Source organism: Mobula birostris, chromosome 9 (assembly GCF_030028105.1).
Source record: "Mobula birostris isolate sMobBir1 chromosome 9, sMobBir1.hap1, whole genome shotgun sequence".
Lineage (NCBI taxonomy): Eukaryota > Metazoa > Chordata > Chondrichthyes > Myliobatiformes > Myliobatidae > Mobula > Mobula birostris.
The window spans coordinates 268,153-292,559 of NC_092378.1; the positions used below are offsets into that span (position 1 = coordinate 268,153).

The window sequence follows — 24,407 nt, forward strand, 5'->3', positions numbered from 1 at the left end:
TCAACCCAAGCAAGGCTGCAGGACCAAATGGTGTCAGTACCAGGGTGCTCAAAGCCTGTGCCCCTCAGCTATGTGGAGTACTTCGCCATGTCTTCAACCTGAGCCTGAGGCTCCGGAGGGTTCCTGTGCTGTGGAAGACGTCCTGCCTCGTCCCTGTGCCGAAGGCGCCGCGCCCCAGCAGCCTCAATGACTACAGACCTGTGGCACTGACCTTCCACATCATGAAGACCCTGCTCTGGCCTATGGTCAGGCCACACTTAGCTTCCCTCCAGTTGGCCTACCAGCCCTGACTAGGAGTTGAGAATGCCATCGTCTACCTGCTGAACCGTGTCTACGTCCACCTGGACAAGCCAGCGAGCACTGTGAGGGTCATGTTTTTTGACTTCTCCAGTGCATTCAACACCATCTGCCCTGCTCTGCTGGGGGAGAAGCTGACAGCGATGCAGGTGGATGCTTTCCTGGTGTCATGGATTCTTGATTACCTGACTGGCAGACCACTGTATGTGTGCTTGCAACACTGTGTGTCCGACAGAGTGATCAGCAGCACCGGGGCTCCACAGGGGACTGTCTTGTCTCCCTTTCTCTTCACCATTTGCACCTCAGACTTCAACTACTTCACAGAGTCTTGTCATCTTCAGAAGTTTTCTGATGACTCTGCCATAGTTGGATGCATCAACAAGGGAGATGAGGCTGAGTACAGGGCTACGGTAGGAAACTTTGTCACATGGTGTGAGCAGAATTATCTGCAGCTTAATGTGAAAAAGACTAAGAAGCTGGTGGTAGACCTGAGGAGAGCTAAGGTACCCGTGACCCCTGTTTCCATCCAGGGGGTCAGTGTGGACATGGTGGAGGATTACAAATACCTGGGGATACGAATTGACAATAAACTGGACTGGTCAAAGAACACTGAGGCTGTCTACAAGAAGGGTCAGCGCCGTCTCTGTTTCCTGAGGAGACTGAGGTCCTTTAACATCTGTCGGACGATGCTGAGGATGTTCTACGAGTCTGTGGTGGTCAGTGCGATCATGTGTGCTGTTGTGTGCTGGGGCAGCAGGCTGAGGGTAGCAGACACCAACAGAATCAACAAACTCATTCGTAAGGCCAGTGATGTTGTGGGGATGGAACTGGACTCTCTCACGGTGGTGTCTGAAAAGAGGATGCTGTCCAAGTTGCATGCCATCTTGGACAATGTCTCCCATCCACTACATAATGTACTGGGTGGGCACAGGAGTACGTTCAGCCAGAGACTCATTCCACCGAGATGCAACACAGAGTGTCATAGGAAGTCATTCCTGCCTGTGGCCATCAAACTTATGACTCCTCCCTTGGAGGGTCAGACACCCTGAGCCAATAGGCTGGTCCTGGACTTATTTCCTGGCATAATTTACATATTACTATTTAACTATTTATGGTTTTATTACTATTTAATTATTTATGGTGCAACTGTAACAAAAACCAATTTCCCCCGGGGTCAATAAATTATGACTATGACTATGACAATCTACAGCGGTGTCCGAGTCACATCAATATTACATGGTGTCAGAAAATATTGCGAAGAAAAAAAAAAGGAAGAGAAGACACGTAAAAGATGTCACAGTTACAGCCACCGTCAAGTTTAAGCCTACAAGGTAATCTTGCTGAAAACTGGAAAATATGGATCCAGAGGTTTGAGCTGTTTTGCACCACTAGCAGTGTAGCTGAAAAGAGAGAAAGTGCAATGTGCTACCTTTCTGCATGTGGTGGGAGAAGAGGCAATAAAGGTTTGCAACATGTTTGTCTTCCAAGATGATGAGCAAGATAAAATTGAAGTGTTGAAGAAAACGTTTCAAGATTACTGTGAACCGAGAAAAAACCTACCGTACATCCGACACGTTTTTCACGAGGGCTCAAGGACCAATAGAGACCATAGACGCCTATGTAACAGGTTTGAAGAACGAGGCAAAAGACTGTGAGTTCGGACAACTGCATGATTCTTTAATACGTGACAGGATTGTATGCAACATACGAGATGATCAAGTGAGAGGCAGGCTATTGAGAGAGGCGGATCTTACATTAGATAAGGCGATTGATGTTTGCCGTGCCAGCGAGATCACGTCAAGTCAGGTTAAAGTGCTCAATGAAGAGATTGAAGTGCACAAAATAAAAACTCTGAAAATTGACAAGAGTAGGACAAAGCCAGTTCCACAGGATGATAAAAAGGAAGTTAACTGCAACAGATTTGGTTATAAACATGGATACAGGAAATGTCCAGACTTTGGTGAGACACGCAAGGTATGCCAGAAAAGAAATCACTTTGCAAAGATGTGCAAATGGAAGGAGAACACAAGGAAAGTGCATGCTGTGGAACAGAGTGAGGGCAACGGTGATATGTTCATTGGCACAGTTGAAGTGGAATAGGAGGAATGCATCAAGAATATTGACAATGCAGAGATGGAGGATGAAGATGATTGGACTCAAGATCTGATAATAAACAGGAGGAATGTGACATTGGGGCAAAGTGCAATGTAATGTCAGCAGAAACATTCAACTCCCTGGACATCAGAGGAAGACTGAGAAAATCCACCTGCAAGCTTGTTGCATATTTCAGCCACAAGATGGCGCCACTGGGCAAAAAAGCACTCACCTGTTTGTACAAAGGTCAAAAATACAATATTGAGTTTGAAATAGTACAGCAACATGTTTCAGCAATACTGGACAAAGCAACATGCACAAAGCTAGGCCTGGTGAAGCGAATCTATGGTGTTGAAAAAGAAAATGACATTCTCAAAGACTTTGATGACTTGTTTTCTGGATTAGGATGTTTACCAGGGAAACACCATATCCAGATTGATCCAACTAATGCACCAGTCGTGCATTCCCCGAGAAAGATTCCAGTAGCTCTCAGGGATCAAGTAGTGGAGGAGCTACACAAAAAGGAACAGATGGGAGTCATAACAAGACAAATAGAACCAACTGACTGGGTAAATAGTATGGTGACAATGGTCACAGAAAAAAAGACGAGGATTTGCATGGATCCACAAGATCTCAACCAAGCCATCAAAAGAGAGCACTATCCGCTGCTCACGGTCGAAGAGGTTGTCTCCGGCAAGCCTAATGCAAAATACTTTTCAGTATTAGACGCAAATCAAGGTTTCTGGCAGTTCAAGCTGGATGAAGAAAGGTCCAAATTATGCACTTTCAACACATCCATAGGGAGATATTGTTTCCTGCGTCTACCCTTTGGGATTTCTTCTGCATCAGAGGTATTCCAGAGATCCGTGGCACAAATGATTGAAGGCCTGGACGGGGTGCTCAACATCATTGATGATTTGCTGATATGGGGTGATACAATTGAGGAACATGATCAGAGACTGGGGAAGCTCCTGGAGAGAGCACGTGAGTACAACCTAAAACTGAACAAAAGTAAATGTAAGATCAGAACTACAGAGATCAAATACATAGGTCATGTACTCAGCGCTGATGGGCTAAAACCAGATGATGAAAAGGTCAGAGCTGTGGTACAGCTACCACCACCCGAAGACAAGCAAGAACTATTGACGTTCATGGGCATGATACAGTATCTTGCCAAATTCATTCCCAACTTATCAGAGGTCAGCGCTCTGAAAGTTACTAGAGGGCAACACTGAATGGCATTGGGAAGACAAACAGAAGAAAAGTTTTGACACATTGAAGCAGTTGGTTACCAATGCACCAGTTCTCAAGTTCTATGATGTCAATAAACTGGAGACAATGTCTGTGGATGCCAATTCGGAGGGAATAGGAGCTGTTATACTGCAGGATGGGAGGCCTGTGGCGTATGGATCATGAGCACTTACGGACTGTCAACGCCGATATGCTCAAATCGAAAAGGAATTACTCGCCTTAGTTTATGGGTGTGAGAAGTTCCACCAATATGTATATGGCAAAGAAATCCAGGTTGAGAGTGATCACAAACCACTTGAGAGCATCTTCAAAAAGCCACTCCACCAAGCTCCTATGAGGCTGCAAAGGATGCTTCTCAGACTACAGAGGTACACTCTCACAGTCACCTATAAGCCAGGAAAAGAACTGCACATCGCTGATGCTTTGAGCCGTGCTTACCTCAAAGAGCAAAAGGAAGAGTTGCTAGGAAGAGAGCTGGAGGTCAACTGGGTTACACCTCAGCTACCCATCTCTGAGGAGAAGTTGAACATGTTCAGGAAAGCGACTGCAGATGATCCTGAAATGCAAATGCTAAGAGACATTACAATGAATGGATGGCCAGCAGAAAGAAAAGATGTACCAAAGAAAATGCAGAAATACTGGACATTTAAAGAGGAAATCAGCTATGCATCAGGACTAATGTTGAAAAGGGCAAAACTCATCGTACCAAACCAAACGAGACAGGAAATGCTCAACAGAATTCATGAGTCACACCTGGGGTAGCGAAATGTAAAGAAAGAGCAAGGGACATTCTCTATTGGCCAGGCATGTCAACTCAGATAGAAGACATTGTGTCTCAGTGTGCTGCCTGTAATGAAAACAGAAACAGCAATCCAAGAGAGCCTCTGCTTCCCCACCCACTACCAGGAAGACCATGGGAGAAGATTGGCACAGATCTCTTTCACTACAGTGGTTTAGAATATCTGCTTTGTGTGGACTAGTATTCAAAATATCCGGAGATCACCAAGTTGAGTGACACGTCCAGTCGAGGTGTCATTACCGCAATGAAGTTGACATTCGCAAGACATGGTATTCCAGATATTGTCATTAGTGACAATGGTCCACAATATGCCAATGGTGAGTTCAGAGGGTTCTCAGAAAGCTGGGAATTTCAACATGTTACTTCCAGTCCAGGGCACGCTCGGTCTAATGGACAAGCAGAGAGAACTGTACCAACTGTCAAGAACATGCTTAAGAAGGCACATAGCAGCGACGGTGACCCTTACATTGCTCTGCTTGAATACTGCAACACACCGATTGAGGGTGTGGATTCTCTCCTGCGCAGCTGTTGATGGGGGTTCGTCTGAAGTCCAAACTGCCAACATCCACAACTCTGCTGACTCCTGAAGGTAATGCTCAAGTACATGACAAGCAAAAGTACAAGCAAATAAAGCAAAAAGAGCTACTATGACAGACATACAAGACAGTTGCCAGATCTGCATACAGGTGAAAATGTCAGAATACGGAGAGGAAACACTTGGCAACCAGCTGTGGTTGTGAACATGGATACAGAAAATGTCCAGCCTTTGGTCAGACATGCAAGTTATGCCAGAAGAGAAATCACTTTGCAAAGATGTGCAAATTAAACAGACATCAGCAACCAAGATCCTTCATAGTTTGCACGCCGGATGGAAGAGTCTACAGGAGGAACAGGAAGCATCTGCTGAAAACAGGCGACAGGCGAGAGGGAGTTTCCACGTACAGATGCACAGGACATTTCCACATATACTGTACAGACATGGAAACAAACGACACCAAGTGTGATGCTGACCACAAAGACACAGAGGACACTCAAGAGACTGACACTGATGAAGGACAAGCACAGTCGCAGTTGTATCACACATGGACTGGGAGACAAGTCAAACTTCCAGTTAGATACAGAGACTAGACATACATACAGTCTCACACAGTTTGAGGCAAAGGCACACATGTTATAAGTTCCAAGGTGTAAAATAAAAGGTTTATTAGTCTATATTAGTAAAAGAAAATACACTGCTATTAGTATTGTAAGATGCAATGCAGAGTACAAGAAGTTAAGATGTTTTCTTTTAATTTATGTCATGGTTGTTGCACTGTAAGAAGGGCATACTTAGAGGCATTGTTTTGGTAATTCACAGTGTTGTAAAAAATAATCTTGAGAAGGGGTTGTAATGTATTGTGTGAGTATTCTTAGCATCAGAATGCGTATGACGTCAGGATGTGGAGAGGTAAAAAATGGAAGTCTGTTGAATAAACGTGGTTGTTCAATTTACAGCGGTGTCCGAGTCACATCAATATTACAACATCCTATTGCCTTCCATATCTGGCACACTGCTAGTGTCTTCCACAGTGAAGACATGCAAACTATACATTTAGTTCATTTGCCATCATCTTTTAGATTATGAAGACACGTAGTCCCCTTTTATTGTCATTTAGTAATGCATGCATTAAGAAATGATACATTATTTCCTCAGGTGTGATATCACAAAAACACAGGACAAACCAAGACTGAAAAAACTGACAAAATCACATAATTATACATATAGTTACAACAGTGCGCAATACCATAACTTGATGAAGAAGTCCGTGAGCACAGTAAAGTTCAAAGTTTCTCAAATGTCCCACATCTCACGCAGACGGAGAGGGAAGAAAAACTCACCCTGCCATGCCGACCACAATCCGACTCTGAGTCATCCGCAAACTTCGAGCTCTGATCAGCTCTCCGACACCGAGTACTGAGCGCCATCTCTGTCCGAGCGATTGGACCTCTTTCTCAGTCACCAAAAGCAGGCAAGGCCGGGGATTTTGAGGCCTACCCTCCGAAAGATTCACGACCACACAGTAACGACAGCAGCGGATGGGTGTTTCAGAAATTTCTGCAGATGTTCCTCTGTGCTTTCACGTCTATCTCCATCAAATCAGAATTGTTCACAGCCCCTATTTAACAGATACAACATCATTTTTCACCGGAGAGCTGCACACGTGTGGTGCGCTGCCATCTTCTCCTCCCTTGTCCCCTGTTATTATTTCTCTGGCCTCATTTCTAGTGGTCCTATAGCCACTCTCATCTCTCTTTTATTTTTAAATGAAAATTTTTTACTATCAACTTTGATATTGTTTGCGAGCTTGTTTTCATATTTCATCTTTTCTCTTCTAATGATCCTTTTAGTTGCTCTCTGTAGGTCTTTAAAAGCTTCCCAATTCTCTATCTTCCCAATAATTTTTGCTTTGTTGTATGCCCTCTCTTTTGCTTTTACATTAGCTTTGACTTTCCTTGTCAGCCACGTTTGTACTATTTTGCCATTTGATCATTTCTTCATTTTTGGAATACATCTATCCTGCACCTTCCTCATTTTTCCCAGAAACACACACCATTGCTGCTCAGCTGTCATCCCTGCCAGCAACTCCTTCCAATTTGCTTTGGCCAATTCCTCTCTCATACCACTAATTTACTGCACTGAAATACTGTTACATTAGACTTTACTTTCTGAACCTATCTCTCATCTTTCTATTGATATTATGCAATTTTTTAATCAGCAGAGCCATACCTCCCCCTCTGCCTACCTTCCTATCCCTCCGATACAACATGTAGCCTTGGACAATCAGCTCCCAACTACAACCATCATTCAGCCACGATTCAGTGATGGCTACAACATCATACCTGATAATCTGTAATAGTACAACAAGAACATCCTTTTTTATTTTTCATAATCCCTATGCATTAAGAGCCCATGGTGTTACAGGAATTATACTACGGATAAAGCAGTGGCTGATTGGCAGGAGGCAAAGAATGGGAATAATAAGAGTTTTTTTTCTGGTTGGCTGCTGGTGACTAGTGGTGTTCCACATGTATCTATGTTGGGACCTCTTTTTACGTTATATGTCAATGATTTTGGTGACAGAATTGATGGCTTTGTTGCAAAGTTTTTGGATGAAATGAAGATAGGTGGAGGTGCAGGCAGATTTGAGGAAATGGAGAGGCTAAAGAAGGGCTTAGATACTTTAGGAGAATGGGCAATGAAGTTGCAGACGGAATACAGTGTCAGGAACCAAAGGAAATGGGGGAGATCTTAAATAGGTTTTTGGTGTCTGTATTTACTAAGGAAACTGGCATGAAGTCTTTGGAATTGAGGGAATCAAGTAGTGAGATCATGGAAACTGTACAGATTGAAGAGGAGGAGGTGCTTGCTGTCTTGAGGAAAATTAAAGTGGATAAATCCCCAGGACCTGACAGAGTGTTCCCTCGGACCTTGAAGGAGACTAGTGTTGAAATTGCGGGGGCCCTGGTAGAAATATTTAAAATGTCGCTGTCTACAGGTGAGGTGCCGGAGGATTGGAGAGTGGCTCATGTTGTTCCGTTGTTTAAAAAAGGATCGAAAAGTAATCCGGAAAATTATAGGCTGGTGATTTTAACATCGGTAGTAGGTAAGTTATTGGAGGGAGTACTAAGAGACAGAATCTACAAGCATTTGGATAGACAGGGACTTATTAGGGAGAGTCAACATGGCTTTGTGCGTGGTAGGTCATGTTTGACCAATCTATTGGAGTTTTTCGAGGAGGTTACCAGGAAAGTGGATGAAGGGAAGGCAGTGGATATTGTCTACATGGATTTCAGTAAGGCCTTTGACAAGGTCCCGCATGGGAGGTTAGTTAGGAAAATTCAGTTGCTAGGTATACATGGAGAGGTGGTAAATTGGATTAGACATTGGCTCAATGGAAGAAGCCAAAGAGTGGTGGTAGAGAATTCCTTCTCTGAGTGGAGGCCTGTGACTAGTGGTGTGCCACAGGGATCAGTGCTGGGTCCATTGTTATTTGTCATCTATATCAATGATCTGGATGATAATGTGGTAAATTAGTTCAGCAAATTTGCTGATGATCAAAGATTGGAGGTGTAGTAGACAGTCAGGAAGGTTTTCAGAGCCTGCAGAGGGACTTGGATTAGCTGGAAAAATGGACTGAAAAATGGTAGATGGAGTTTAATACAAACAAGTGTGAGGTATTGCACATTGGAAGGACAAACCAATGTAGAACATACAGGGTTAATGGTAAGGCACTGAGGAGTGCAGTAGAACAGAGGGATCTGGGAATACAGATACAAAATTCCCTAAAAGTGTCGTCACATGTAGATAGGGTCGTAAAGAGAGCTTTTGGTACATTGGCCTTTATTAATCGAAGTATTGAGTATAAGAGCTGGAATGTTATGATGAGGTTGTATAAGGCATTGGTGAGGCCGAATCTGGAGTATTGTGTTCAGTTTTGGTCACCAAATTACAGGAAGGATATAAATAAGGTTGAAAGAGTGCAGAGAAGGTTTACAAGGATGTTGCCAGGACTTGAGAAACTCAGTTACAGAGAAAGGTTGAATAGGTTAGGACTTTATTCTGTGGAGCGTAGAAGAATGAGGGGAGATTTGATAGAGGTATATAAAATTATGATGGGTATAGATAGAGTGAATGCAAGCAGGCTCTTTCCACTGAGGCAAGGGGAGAAAAAAACCAGAGGACATGGGTTAAGGATGAGGGGGGAAAAGTTTAAAGAGAATATTAGGGGGGGCTTCTTCACACAGAGAGTGGTGGGAGTATGGAATGAGCTGCCAGACGAAGTGGTAAATGCGGGTTCTTTTGTAACATTTAAGAATAAATTGGACAGATACGTGGATGGGAGGTGTATGGAGGGATATGGTCCGTGTGCAGGTCAGTGGGACTAGGCAGAAAATGGTTCGGCACAGCCAAGAAGGACCAAAAGGCCTGTTTCTGTGCTGTAGTTTCTATGGTTTCTATGGTTCCTAAGTGAATGGTCATGCATTTTGGAGGAAGAAATGAAAGGGTTGACTTTTTTCTATATGGAGAGGAAATTCAAAAATCTGAGGTGCAAAGAGTGTAGGATGCCTTAAAGGTGAATTTACAGGTTGAGTCTGTGGTGAGGAATGCAAATGCGATGTATGCATTCATTTCAAGAAGACTAGAATATAAAAGCAAAGATCTCATGTTGAGGTTTTATAAAACACTAGTGAGACCTCACTTCTAGTTTTTTTTGAGCAGTTTTGGGCCCCTAATCTTAGAAAGGATGTGCTGACGCTTGAGAGGGTTCAAAGAAGGTTCACAAAAATGATTCCAGGGTTAAATGGCTTGTCATATGAAGAACGTTTGATGACTCTGGGCCTGTATTCATTGGAATTCAGAAGAATGGTGGGTGATCTAATTGAAATCTATCAAATAGTGAAAGGCCATGATAGAGTGGATGTCAAGAGGATGTTTCCTGTGGTGGGAGACCCTAGGACCAGAGGACACAGCCTTAGAATAGAGGGGCATCCTTTTAGAACAGAGATGAGAAGGAATTACTTTAGCCATTGAATGGTGAATCTGTGGAATTGTTTGCTACAGGTGGCAGTGGAGGCTAAGTCTTTATGTATATACAAGGCAGAGTTTGGTAGAATCTTGATTGGTCATAGTATGAAGGGATACGGGGGGAAGGCAAGATATTGGGGCTCAGATGAAAATGGATCAGCCACGATGAAATGGTAGAGCAGACTCGATGGGCCAAATGGCCTAATTCTGCTCCTATGTCTTGTGGCCTTATGGAATAGTGTCAAAGCCAGTTTGAAAACAAGTAGAGTTTGATAATCTTTTTTTATATAGGATGTTAGTATAGTTTAGGGAGAAACGGAGTGTATGTCATTTACTTATGAAATTCCATCGTAAATGAGCCTGCTTTGGTAAAGCATAATGCAAACGATTTAGGACAGTAAAGGGAGGAGTGTTTGATGACTCTGCTCACTGGAGTTTGGAAGAGTTTGGGGGGGTGCGGAATCTCATTGAAAACCATTGAATATTGAATGGCCTAGATAGAGTGGATGTGGAGAGGATGTTTCCTATCGTGTGGGAGTCTAGGACCAAAAGCCACAGCCTCAGAATAGTAGAACATCCAACCAGCACAGAGATGAGGAAGAATCTCTTGAGTCAGGGGTGGTGTATTCATTGTCATCGTCACAGGCGGTTGTCCAGGCCGAGTCATTGGATATATTTAAAGTGGAGGTTAATAGCTTCTTGATTAACAAGTGTGTTGAGGGTTACCTGGATAAGGCATGAAATTGGGGTTGAGAGAGATAATAAATTAGCCATGATGGAATGGCAGAGTAGGCTCGATAAACTGAATGGTCTAGTTCTACTCATTTGTCTTCTCTTCCTATAACTCTCTTGGAAGATCAGAAGAGATAATTAATATTTGGTACTGCAGAAATTGCGAGACTTTAAATGACTGTTAACGTCAGTATACATGGTGGAGGACATATCTAATATACCAAAGGAAGATGTTATGCCTGCAATGGAAGGAAACTGAGTAAATGCATGGGCGTAAAGATAGACCAGTCCTGGTTCGTATGTAACACGTCCCAGTGTACTGAACGAAATGGCAGAAGTTATAGTAGAGGTATTTGTGATAATTTACCAAAATTCTCTGAACTCTAGGCAGCTCCCAGCAGATTGAACACAGAATATAGAACAGAACTGCACAGTATGGACCTTCAGCCCATGATGTTGTGCTGACCTATATAAGACTATAAGATAACAAAGCAGAATTAGGCCATTGGGCCCGTCGAGTCTGCTCTCCATTTCATCATGGGTGATCCAATTTTCCTCTCAGCCCCAATCTCCTGCCTCTTCCCCGCCTGCCCCCGCCTCCCGGTATCCCTTCATGCCCTGACCGATCAAGAATCCATCATCCTCTGCCTTAAGTGTACATAGACTTGGCCTCCACAGCTGCCTGTGGCAAAGAATTTCACAGATTTACCACTCCATGATCTATCTAACTCTTCCTTCCTATAGAGTTCATAATCCTCTATTTTCCTTACATCCATGTACCTATCTAAGAGGCTCTGCAATGTCCCTTTTGTATTGGTCTCTACCATCACACGCAGTAATGTATACCAGGCACTTACCACTTTCTGTGTTTAAAACTCTTACCTCTGACATCTCCACTAAACTTGCTTCCAAACACACTAATAGGATGTCTTCTTGGATTGAAAGATGGTGAATGTCATGTCACTGCTTAAAAAGCATGTAGACAAATGGCAGGTAGCTATAGGCCATTTGGCTTAATGTCTGTAGTCAGAAAAATGCACTGAGGAAGATATAGCAAAGCATCTGGATAGAAGTGGTTCTATCGGGCAGACACAACTTGGATTCATAATGCAGGTCCTGTTTGACAAACTTAGTGGAGTTCCTTGAGGATATAATGAGTGCAGTGGATGTTGTCAGAATCAGAATCAGGTTTAATATCTCCGGCATATGTTGTGAAATTTGTGTACTTGAGTTTCCAGAATATGTTTGAAAAGTTGTTGCATAAATAATTTTAACCAATTTCCCCAGGGATCAATAAAGTATGACTATAACTAATTTATCCATAAGATCAGGATGCATGGAGTTGGTGGTAATGCATTATCATTGATGGGGGACTGTTTAACTAATAAAGGGCAGAGAGTTGGGATAAATGATTATTTCTCTGGTTGACAGTCCGTGGTGAGTCAACTGCTACAGGGGTCATGATGTACATTAATGATTTGGAAGATGAAGATTTTTTATAGCAAATCTAACTTTGACACTGAATTGGGCAGTAAAGCGAATGATGCAGAGGATTTGGAGAGTCTGCAGAAAAATATAGATAGGTTAAATGAGTGGGCAAGGGTTTGGCAATGGAGTACAATGGCAGTAAATGCAAGGTCATCCAATTTGGAAGAAAAAAGTAATTATTATTTAAATAGTGAAAGATTGCAACATGCACAAGCATTTCCAAGTCCCTCTGCACAATAGCATAAATCTCAAAAAGTTAGTTTGCAACTGGTGCAACAAGTAATCATGAGGGCAAATAGAATGTTGTTCTTCATTGCTAGAGGGATTGAATTTAAGAGCAGGGAGGTTACACCGCAACTTTATAGGGTACTGGTGAGGCCACAGCTGGAGTGTTGTGTGCATTTCTGGTCTCCTTGAGAGCTGATGCAGAGGAGGGTTGATCTTGGAGATAAAGAGAGATTGAGTTGACTGGGACTATACTTGTTGGATTTCAGAAGAATAAGAAACGTAAAATTAAGAAATGGATAGATAAGATAGAGGCAGGAAAATAGTTTCCACTAGTAGGTGAGACTGGAACTAGATGATGTAAACTCAAGATTTAGGGGAGTAGATTAAGGATGGAAAAGGGGAGAAATTTTTTCCCTATAGAGTAGTGAATCTGGAATTCTCTGCCTAGAAGCAGTAGAGTTTATCTTATTAAGCATTAACAGTGAGATTTTTGCATAGCAGGAGAATTAAAGATCATGGGGAAAAGGCAGGTCAGTGAAGCTGAGTCCACAGTCCTATCATCCATGATGTTATTGAATAGCAGAGCAGGCTTGACAGGACAGATGGCCAACTCCTTCTCCTATTTCTTATGTTCCTATATTCAAGATATTTATGGAGAAAGATGGATCTGGTCCTTGGGTTGTGATTCTAAATTGGAGAAAGGCCAATTTTGATGGTATCAGCAAGGATTTGGCAAGTGTGGATTGGGACAGGCTGTTTTCTGGCTAAGGTATAGTTGGTAAGTGGGAGGCCTTCAAAAATAAAATTTTGTGAATACAGAGTTTATATATTCCTGTCAGAATTAAAAAGAAATGCTAACAGGTTTAGAGAATATTGGTTTTTGAAGATAATGAGGCCAAGGTCAAGAAGAAGATGGAGGTGCATAGCAGGTATAGGTAGCAAGGAACAAATGAGGTACTTGAGTATAAGAAATGCAAGAGTACACTTGAGAAGGAATTCAGGAGGGCTAAAAGAAGGCTTGAGGTTGCTCTAGCAGACAAGGTGAAAGAGAATCCCAAGGGCTTCTACAGATTATTAAGAGCATAAGGATAGCAAGGAACAAAATTGGTCCTCTTTGAAGATCAGAGTGATCATCTAAACATTAAGCTGTAAGAGAATTCTTTGTACCTGTATTTACTCAGGAGATGGACTCGGAGTTTATAGAAGTAAGGCAAAATAGCAATGAGGTCATGGATTGTATACAGATTATAGCGATTCAAAATTGTTTAATGTAATTTAATGTTGTTTTCAGTACACAAGTGTAAAGAACAAAATAATTGTTACTCTGGATCCAATGCAGCACAAAAAGCAAAAAAACAATAATAAAAAACATATAAATATGGTATATTAGATTATATACATGAATGTCTGTAAAGTGACTTCAGGCACAGGAGTATCTGTGCATAAGGAGACTGACAAGAAATGATAAAGTAGTGGTGGCAGGTGTGGTGTTGGCGGGTAGGGTGTTGTGAAGGGATGAGTTAGTGGTTGGAGGTGTTGAACAGTCTTACTGCTTGGAGAAAATAACTCATTTTGAGTCTGGTGGACCTGGTGCAAGTGCTACATAGCTTTCTCCCTGAAGGAGTCAAACAAGCTGTCCATGAGCAAGGTGGGAGAGGTACTTAATGATGTTACTGGCCTTTTTCCAGCACCTTTCTGTATATATGTCCTTGATAGATCGGCTGATGCCGGTGATGCACCGGGCAGTTTAGACTACCTGTTGTAGAGCCTTCCTGTCTGCCGCGGTGCAGTTTCTGTACCGTGCAGCTTGTTACGATCCTCGAATGACGTGAGTATAGATGTGCATAGTCAAGCCCTTTGTAGCCCCTCAGAAAGCAGAAGCATTAATAAGGCTGTGTACAGTATTCAACCCCTTGGGAATTTTCACATTTTATTGTTTTACAACATTGAATCACAGTGGGTTTAATTTGGCTTTGTTGACACTGATCAACAGAAAAAGACTCTTTCATGTCAGAGATCTCTACAGTGATCTAAATTAATTACAAATATAAAACACAAAATAATTGATTACATAAGTATTCACCCCCCCCCCCTTTAAAATGACACACCAAATCATCACTGGTGCACTTAGGAGATCTGTTTTTGGACACCTGTGTGTAGTCGAGGTGTTTCAATTCTCACAACATGCTGGAGGAACTCAGCAGGTTGGGCAGCATTCGTGGAAACAATCAGTCAACGTTTCAGGTCAGGACTGTAGGGGGAAGGAGCAGAGGCCCTATAAAGAAGGTGGGGGGAGGGTGGGAAGGAGAAGGCTGGTAGGTTCCAGGTGAAAAACCAGTAAGGGGAAAGATAAAGGGGTGGGGGAAGAGAAGCAGGGAGGGGATAGGCAGGAAAGGTGAAGAAGGAATAGGGGAAAGCACAATGGGTAGTAGAAGGAGGTGGAACCATAAGGGAGGTGATAGGCAGCTGGGGGAGGGGGCAGAGTGAAACTGGGATAGGGGAAGGGAGGGGGAGGGAATTACCGGAAGTTGGAGAATTCGATGTTCATACCAAGGGGCTGGAGACTACCTAGACGGTATATGAGGTGTTGCTCCTCCAATGTGAGTTTGGCCTTATCATGGCAGTAGAGGAGGCCATGTACGGACATATCCGAATAGGAATGTGAAGCAGAGTTGAAGTGGGTGGCAACCAGGATATCCTGTCTGTTGTGGCGGACGGAGCGGAGGTGCTCAATGAAGCGGTCCCCCAATCTGCATCGGGTTTCACCGATGTAGAGGAGGCCGCACCAGGAGCACCGGATGCAATAGATGACCCCAACAGACTCACAAGTGAAGTGTTGCCTCACCTGGGAGGACTGTTTGGGGCCTGTTTCAATTGATTGTAGTAAAAATACACCTGTGTCTGGGAGGTCCAACTGCTAGTGAGTCAGTATCCTGGCAAAAACTACACCATGAAGGCAAATGAACACTCCAAGCAGCTCTGCAAAAAGGTTATTGAAAAACAGAGGAGATGGTTACAAGAAAAATTCTAAGTCACTGAATATTCCTTGGAGTACAATTAAGTCAATCATCAAGAAATGGAAAGAATATGGCTTAGCTGTAAATCTGCCTAGTGCAGGCTGTCCTGAAAAACTGAGTGACTGTGCAAGAAGGGGTCTAGCGAGAGAGGCCACCAAGAGACTCATGACAACTCTGGGGGAGTTACAAGCTCCAGTGGCTGAGATGGGAGAGACTGTGCAAACAGCAACTGTGGCCCGGGTGCTTCATCAGTCACAGCTTTATCGGGGAGTGACAAAGAGAAAGCCACTGTTGCAAAAACTCTCATGAAATCTTGGATAGAGTTTGCCAGAAGGCATGTGGGAGACTCTGAAGTCAGCTGGAAGAAGGTTCTATGGTCTGATGAAATCAAAATTGAGCTTTTTGGCCATCAGACTAAATGCTATGTTTGGCAAACACCGCATAGCATCAGAAACACACCATCTCTACTGTGAAGCATGGTGGTGGCTGCATCATGCTGTGGGGATGCTTCACTACAGCAGGCCCTGGAAGGCTTGTGAAGGTAGAGGGTAAAATGAATGCAGCAAAATACAGGAAAATCCTGGAGGAAAACCTGATGCAGTCTGCTGGAGAACGGCAACTTGGGAGAAGATTTATTTTCTAGCAAGACAGTGATCCCAAGCATAAAGCCAAAACTGCACAGGAATAGCTTAAAAATAACAAAGCTAATGTCCTGGAGTGGCCAAGTCAGAGTCCAGACTTCAATTCAATTGAGAATTTGTGGCGGGACTTGAAAAGGACTGTTCACTCATGATCCTCATGCAATCTGACAGAGCATGAGCAGTTTTGCAAAGAGGAACGGGGGAAAATTGCAAATTCCAGATGGGCAAAGCTGACAGAGACCTATCCATATAGACTCAAGGCTGTAATTGCTGCCAAAGGAGCATCTACTAAATACTGACTTGAAGGGGGTGAATACTTATGCAATCAATTATGTTGTGTTTTATATTTGTAATTAATTTAGATCACTTTGTAGAGAAGCCAGTGAGCCTGATATCAGACATGGGTAAGTTTTTGGAAGGGTATTCTTTGGATTGGCAACAACATCTGCACCACTGTCTCCAGCACCACAAGGCTGTATACTTACCCCTTTGCTCTACTCACTTTACACTTATGACTGTGTGGCTAAGCACAGCTCCAATGGTGCTGACATCACCAATGCCGTAGACCAAATCAAAGGTGGTGATGAGTCAGCATGTAGGAGAAAGATTACAAATCTGGCTGAGTGGTGCTGCAATAACAGCTTCTTATTTAACATCAACAAGACCAAGGAGCTGATTAGGAGGAGAAAACTAGAGGTCTATGAGCCATTCCTGATCAGTGGTGGAGTGGGCCAGCAATCTTAAGTCCCTATATGTTATAATTTCAGAGGACCTGTCATGGGCCCGGCACATCAGTGCAATTATGAAGAAAGCATGGAAGCACCTCTAACTAGGAGTTTGTGGAGATTTGGCATGATATCTAAAACTTTAACAAACTTCTATAGATGTGTAGTGAAGAGTATACTGCATGACGGCTTGATATGAAAACATCAACGCCCTTGAATGAAAACTACAGAGAGTAGTGGATATAGCCCAGTCCATCACGGGTAATGCCCTACCCACCTTTGAGCACATTCACACAAAATGCTGTTGTACGAGAGCAACATCCATCGTCAGGGAGCTCCACTACCTAGGACGTGCCGTCTTCTCACTGCTGCTGTCAGGAGCCTCAACATTCACATCACCAGCTTCAGGAACAGTTACTACCCCTCAGCCATCAGGCTCTTGAACTAAAGGGGATAACTCCCCACAATCAATGGACTCACTTTCAAGGACCCCTCACCTGATGTTCTCGATGCTTGATTATGTATTTTTCCTTCGTTCCTACCTCCCCTTCCTCCTCTTCCTCTGGCCCCTTCTTTCTTCCCTCCCCTCTTTCCTTGTTCCCCCCCCCCTTCTTATCAGGATGTTATCAGGAAAGATGATGAAGGCAAGGCAGTAGATGTTGCTTTATATGGACTTTAGCAAGGCCTTTGACAAGGTCCTGCATGAGAGGTTAGTCAAGATGGTTCAGTCGCTTGGCATTCAGGATGAGGTAATTAACTGGATTAACCATTGGCTTTATGGGAGAAGCGAAAGAGTGGTAATAGGTGGTTGCTCTCTGACTAGAGGCCTTTAACTAGTGGTGTTGTGCAGGAATTGGTGCTGGGTCTGTTGTGGTTTGTTATCTATATCAACGAACTGGATGATAATGTGGTAAATTGGCTCAGCAAATTTGCAGATGACACCAAAACTTGGGGTGTGGTAGAATAGAGGAGGTCTATCAAAACTTGCAACGGTATATGGATCAGCTGGAAAAATGGACTGAAAATTGGCAGATGGAATTTAATGCAGACAAGTGTATAGTGTTGCACTTTTGGAGGACAAACCAGGATAGCACTTACATGATGAACAGTAGGACACTGCAGGGTGAAGTAGAAGGAGGGATCTGGGAATACATTGAAAGTGGCGTCACAGTTGGATAGGGTCGTAAAGAGAGCTTTTGGCACATTGGCCTTCATAAATCAAAGTATTGAGTACAGGAGTTGGGATGCTATGTTGAAGTTGTATAAGAAGTTAGTGAGCTCTAATTTGGAGTATCGTGTGCAGGTTTGTCACCTACCTGCAGGAAAAATATTAGTAAGAGTGAAAGAGTGCAGAGAAAATTTGCAAGGATTTTACCCAGGACTTGAGAATCTGGGTTAATAGGGAAATGGTGAATAGGTTCAGACTTTATTCCCTCTCGCATCGGAGAATGAGGGGAAATTTGCTCGAGGTATACAGAATTATGAGTGGTATTGATAGCAAGCAGGCTTTTCTCATTGAGAATGGGTGAGACTCAGCTAATCACTTAGAACTACAGGTCATGGGTTAAGGGTGAAAGGTGAAATGTTTAAGGGGAACATGAGGGGATACTCCATTCAGAGCGTGTTGTGAGTGTGGAATGAGCTGCCAGCAGAAGAGGTGGATGTGGGTCTGAAAACAACACTTGAGAAATTTGGATAGGTACATGGATGGGAGGAGTATGGAGGGCTATGGTCCGGTGCGGGTTGATGGGACTAGGCAGAATAGCAATGTGAAGAGCAAGAGGATAAGCTTTGAGAGAATAGGACCAATCAAGTGTGACAGTGGAAAAGTGTGTATGGAACCGTGGAGAGAGCAGAGATACTTAATGAATACTTTGCTTCAGTATTCACTACGGAAAAGGATCTTGGCGATTGTAGGGATGACTAACAGCGAACTGAAAAGCTTCAGCATATAAATATTAAGAGGGTATGCTGGAACTTTTGGAAAGCATCAAGTTCGGGACCGGACGATATGTACCCCAGGTTACTGTGGGAGGTGAGGGAGCAGATTGCTGAGCTTCTGGCGATGATCTTTGCATCATCAATGGGGACGGGAGAGGTTCCGGAGGATTGGAGGTTACGGATGCTGTTCCCTTATTCAAGAAAGGGAGTAGAGATAGCCCAGGAAATTATAGACCAGTGAGTCGTACTTCAGTGGTTGGAAAGTTGATGGAGAAGATCCTGAAAGGCAGCATTTATGAACATTTGGAGAGGCATAATATGATTAGGAATAGTCAGCATGGCTTTGTCAAAGGCAGGTCATGCCTTATGAGCCTGATTGAATTTTTTGAGAATGTGACTAAGCACATTGATGATGGTAGAGCAGTAGATGTAATGAATTGGATTTCAGCAAGGCATTTGACAAGGTGCCCCATGCAAGGCTTATTGAGAAAGTAAGGAGGTATGGGATCCAAGGGGAAATTGCTTTGTGGATCCAGAACTGGCTTGCCCATAGAAGGCAAAGAGTGGTTGTAGATGGGTTATATTCTGCATGGAGGTCGGTGACCAGTTGTGTGCCTCAAGGATCTGTCCTGGGACCCTTACTCTTCGTGATTTTTATAAATGACCTGAATGAGGAAGTGGAGGGATGGGTTAGTAAATTTGCTGATGACACAAAGGTTGGGGGTGTTGTGGATAGCATGAAGGGCTGTCAGAGGTTACATCGGGACATTGATAGGATACAAAACTGGGCTGAGAAGTGGCAGATGGAGTTCAACCCAGATAAGTGTGAGGTGGTTCATTTTGGTAGGTCAAATATGATGGTAGAATATAGCATTAATGGTAAGACTCTTGGCAGTGTGGAGGATCAGAGGGTTCTTGGGGTCCGAGTCCATAGGACACTCAAAGCTGCTCTGTAGATTGACTCTGTGGTTAAGACGGTGCGTTGGCCATCATCAATCGTAGGATTGAGTTTAGGAGCCAAGAGGTAATGTTACAGCTATATAGAGCCCTGGTCAGACCCCACTTAGAGTACTGTGCTCAGTTCTGGTCACCTCACTACAGGAAGGATGTGGAAGCCATAGAAGGAAGCAGAGGAGATTTACAAGGATGTTGCTTGGATTGGGGAGCATGCCTTATGAGAATAGGTTGAGTGAACTCTGCTTTTTTTCCTTGGAGCGACGGAGAATGAGAGGTGATCTGATAGAGGTGTAAAAGATGATGAGAGGCATTGATCGTGTGGATAGTCAGAGGCCTTTTCCCAGGGCTGAAATGGCTAACACGAAAGGGCACAGCTTTAAGGTGCTTGGAAGTAGGTACAGGGGAGATGTCAGGGTTAAGTGTTTTTACGCAGAGAGTGGTGAGTACGTGCAATGATGGTGGAGGCTGATACAATAGGGTCTTTTAAGAGATAGTTAGAGGTGCAGGTAGAAGGTTCTGTGGTCATGACAGAGAATCCAGGATGGTTTGTTGCCTCCCGGGTGCCAGGGTCAAGGATGTCTCTGATCGATTGCATGACATTCTGAAGTGGGAGGGTGACCAGCCAGGTGTCGTGGTGCACATCGGTACCAATGACATAGCAAGGAAGAGTGAAGAGGTCCTGGACAGTGAGTATAGAGAGCTTGGTAGGAAGTTGAAAAGCAGGACCTCAAGGGTGGTAATCTCAGGATTGCTACCTGTGCTAGGTGCCAGTGAGGGTAGGAATAAGATGCTCTGGAGGAGGAACAAGTGGTTGAGGAACTGGTGTAGGGGGCAGGGTTTCAGATTTCAGGATCATTGGGACCTCTTCCTGGGCAGGTGGGACCTGTACAAGAGAGATGGGTTACACTTGAACCACAGGGGGACCAATATCCTTTCAGGGAGGATTGTTAGTGCTATTGGGGAGGCTTTAAACTAGATTTTCAGGGGGATGGGAACCAGAGTGCCAGAGCTGACAGTGTGGCTGGGGTGAAAATAAATGATGTTGAAGATTTAAGCAAATCCGCTGATAGAAAGGTTGTGAGTGGTGGTAAAAATCTTCTGAGGTGTATATATTTCAATGCTAGGAGTACTGCGGGGAAGGCGGATGAGTTGAGGGCATGGATTGACACGTGGTATTATGATGTTGTAGCAATTAGTGAAACTTGGCTACAGGAGGGGCAGGACTGGCAGCTTAATATTCCAGGGTTCTGATGTTTCAGATGTGATCGAGGCAGAGGAATGAAAGGTGGGGGAGTAGCATTGCTTGTTAGGGAAAATATTACAGCAGTGCTCAGGCAGGACAGATTAGAGGGCTTGTCTACTGAGTCCTCATGGGTGGAGCTGAGAAACAGGAAAGGTATGGCCACATTAGTGGGATTGTATTACAGACCACCCAATAGTCAACGAGACTTGGAAGAGCAAATCTGCAGAGAGATAGCAGGCAACTGCAGGAAACATAAAGTTGTGGTGGTAGGGGATTTTAATTTTCCATACATTGATTGGGACTCCCATACTGTTAGGGGTCTAGATGGTTTAGAGTTTATAAAATGTGTTCAGGAAAGTTTTCTAAATCAATATATAGAGGGACCAACTAGAGGGGATGCAATATTGGATCTCCTGTTAGGTAACGAATTAGGGCAAGTGACGGAAGTCTGTGTAGGGGAGCACTTTGGTTCCAGTGATCATAACACCATTAGTTTCAATTTGGTCATGGACAAGGATAGATCTGGTCCTAGGGTTGAGGTTCTGAACTGGAAGAAGGCCAAATTTGAAGAAATGAGAAAGGATCTAAAAAGCATGGATTGGGACAGGTTGTTCTCTGGCAAAGATGTGATTGGTAGGTGCGAAGCCTTCAAAGGGGAAATTTTGAGAGTGCAGAGTTTGTATGTTCCTGTCAGGATTAAAGGCAAATTGAATAGGAATAAGGAACCTTGGTTCTCAAGGGATATTGCAACTCTGATAAAGAAGAAGAGGGAGTTGTATGACATGTATAGGAAACAGGGGGCTTGAGGAGTATAAGAAGTGCAAGAAAATACTTAAGAAAGAAATCAGGAGGGCTGAAAGAAGACATGAGGTTGCCTTGGCATCAAAGTGAAGGATAATCCAAAGAGCTTTTACAAGTATATTAAGAGCGAAAGGATTGTAAGGGATAAAATTGGTCCTCTTGAAGATCAGAGTGGTCGGCTTTGTGCGAAACCAAAGGAAATGGGGGAGATCTTAAATAGGTTTTTTGCATCTGTATTTACTAAGGAAGCTGGCATGAAATCTATGGAATTGAGGGAATCAAGTAGTGAGACCATGGAAACTGTACAGATTAAAAAGGAGGAGGTGCTTGCTGTCTTGAGGAAAATTAAAGTGGATAAATCCCCGGGACCTGACAGAGTGTTCCCTCGGACCTTGAAGGAGACTAGTGTTGAAATTGCGGGGGCCCCGGCAGAAATATTTAAAATGTCACTGTCTACGGGTGAAGTGCTGGAGGATTGGAGAGTGGCTCATGTTGTTCCGTTGTTTAAAAAAGGATCGAAAAGTAATCCGGGAAATTATAGTCCGGTGAGTTTAACGTCAGTAGTAGGTAAATTATTGGAAGGAGTACTAAGAGACAGAATCTACAAGCATTTGGATAGACAGGGGCTTATTAGGGAGAGTCAACATGGCTTTGTGCGTGGTAGGTCATGTTTGACCAATCTGTTGGAGTTTTTTGAGGAGGTTACCAGGAAAGTGGATGAAGGGAAGGCAGTGGATATTGTGTACATGGACTTCAGTAAGGCCTTTGACAAGGTCCCGCATGGGAGGTTAGTTAGGAAAATTCAGTTGCTAGGTATACATGGAGAGGTGGTAAATTGGATTAGACATTGGCTCGATGGAAGAAACCAGAGAGTGATGGTAGAGAATTGCTTCTCTGAGTGGAGGCCTGTGACTAGTGGTGTGCCACAGGGATCAGTGCTGGGTCCATTGTTGTTTGTCATCTATATCAATGATCTGGATGATAATGTGGTAAATTGGATCAGCAAGTTTGCTGATGATACAAAGATTGGAGGTGTAGTAGACAGTGAGGAAGGTTTTCAGAGCCTGCAGAGGGACTTGGACCATCTGGAAAAATGGGCTGAAAAATGGCAGATGGAGTTTAATACTGACAAGTGGGAGGTATTGCACGTTGGAAGGACAAACCAACGTAGAACATACAGGGTTAATGGTAAGGCACTGAGGAGTGCAGTGGAACAGAGGGATCTGGGAATACAGATATAAAATTCCCTAAAAGTGTCATCACATGTAGATAGGGTCGTAAAGAGAGCTTTTGGTACATTGGCCTTTATTAATCAAAGTATTGAGTGTAAGAGCTGGAATATTATGATGAGGTTGTATAAGGCATTGGTGAGGCCGAATCTGGAGTATTGTGTTCAGTTTTGGTCACCAATTTACAGGAAGGATATAAATAAGGTTGAAAGAGTGCAGAGAAGGTTTACAAGGATGTTGCCGGGACTTGAGAAACTCAGTTACAGAGAAAGGTTGAATAGGTTAGGACTTTATTCTGTGGAGCATAGAAGAATGAGGGGAGATTTGATAGAGGTATATAAAATTATGATGGGTATAGATAGAGTGAATGCAAGCAGGCTTTTTCCACTGAGGCAAGGGGAGAAAAAAACCAGAGGACATGGGTTAAGGGTGAGGGGGGAAAAGTTTAAAGGGAATATTAGGGGGGGCTTCTTCACACAGAGAGTGGTGGGAGTGTGGAATGAGCTGCCAGACGAAGTGGTAAATGCGGGTTCTTTTGTAACATTTAAGAATAAATTGGACAGATACGTGGATGGGAGGTGTATGGAGGGATATGGTCCGTGTGCAGGTCAGTGGGACTAGGCAGAAAATGGTTCGGCACAGCCAAGAAGGGCCAAAAGGTCTGTTTCTGTGCTGTAGTTTCTATGGTTTCTATGGTTACTGGATATGTACATGGAGCTTTGAAAAATAGAGGGCTATAGGTGACCCTAGGTAATTTCTATAGTAAGGACATATTTGGCACAGCTTTGTGGGCTGAAGAGCCTGTATTGTGCTGCAGGCTTTCTATGTTTCTATGAATAATAGTTTGACATGGACTAGATGGGCCAAAGGGCCTCTTTCTGTGCTGTTATGTTGAATGACTATGTCCTTAACCTTTTTCCAGTGAAGGCTAGTGTTTGGTGCCTGGAAGACGCTGTCAGGAAAAGAGTGGGGGGAGGGGGAGAGGTTAGTGGCGAAGTATGATAGTGCCACTTAAGATGAAGATACAGTAGGTAGACCCATGAATACGCAGTAAATGGAGGGATATGGATCACGTACAAGTTGTGTCGTGTTGGGCACAGATATTGTGAATTAAATGGCCTATTTCTGTGCTGTACAGCATTAAAGCATTATAAATTCAGGCATTATAATCTTACCTTCCTTAATACTTTTAATATTTCACTTTTTCAGAAAAAAAGCCCATTTGAAGAAGATTAAAAATGTTTTGGAAGTGAATGAAAGATTGCTTTTTCATGGTACGAGCAATGAATTTGTGCAAACAATATGTTTACAGAATTTTGACTGGAGAATAAATGGAATGCATGCTACTGTTTATGGAAAAGGTAAGCCAGTAATTATGACATTGCTACTTTGTGAGTT

The 24,407-nt window shown here is 43.4% G+C and overlaps 1 protein-coding gene across 5 annotated transcripts in view; it reads left to right on the plus strand.

Moving 5' to 3' along the window:
* The window catches only part of LOC140202465 (protein mono-ADP-ribosyltransferase PARP11), a 143,210-nt gene that overhangs the window by 114,560 nt on the left and 4,243 nt on the right, over positions 1–24,407 (plus strand). For all 5 annotated transcript variants that reach the window (XM_072267332.1, XM_072267328.1, XM_072267331.1 and 2 more), the window contains one exon: positions 24,219–24,370. In XM_072267332.1, the coding sequence (XP_072123433.1) occupies positions 24,219–24,370 (152 nt within the window). The remainder of the gene's footprint in view (positions 1–24,218; positions 24,371–24,407) is intronic.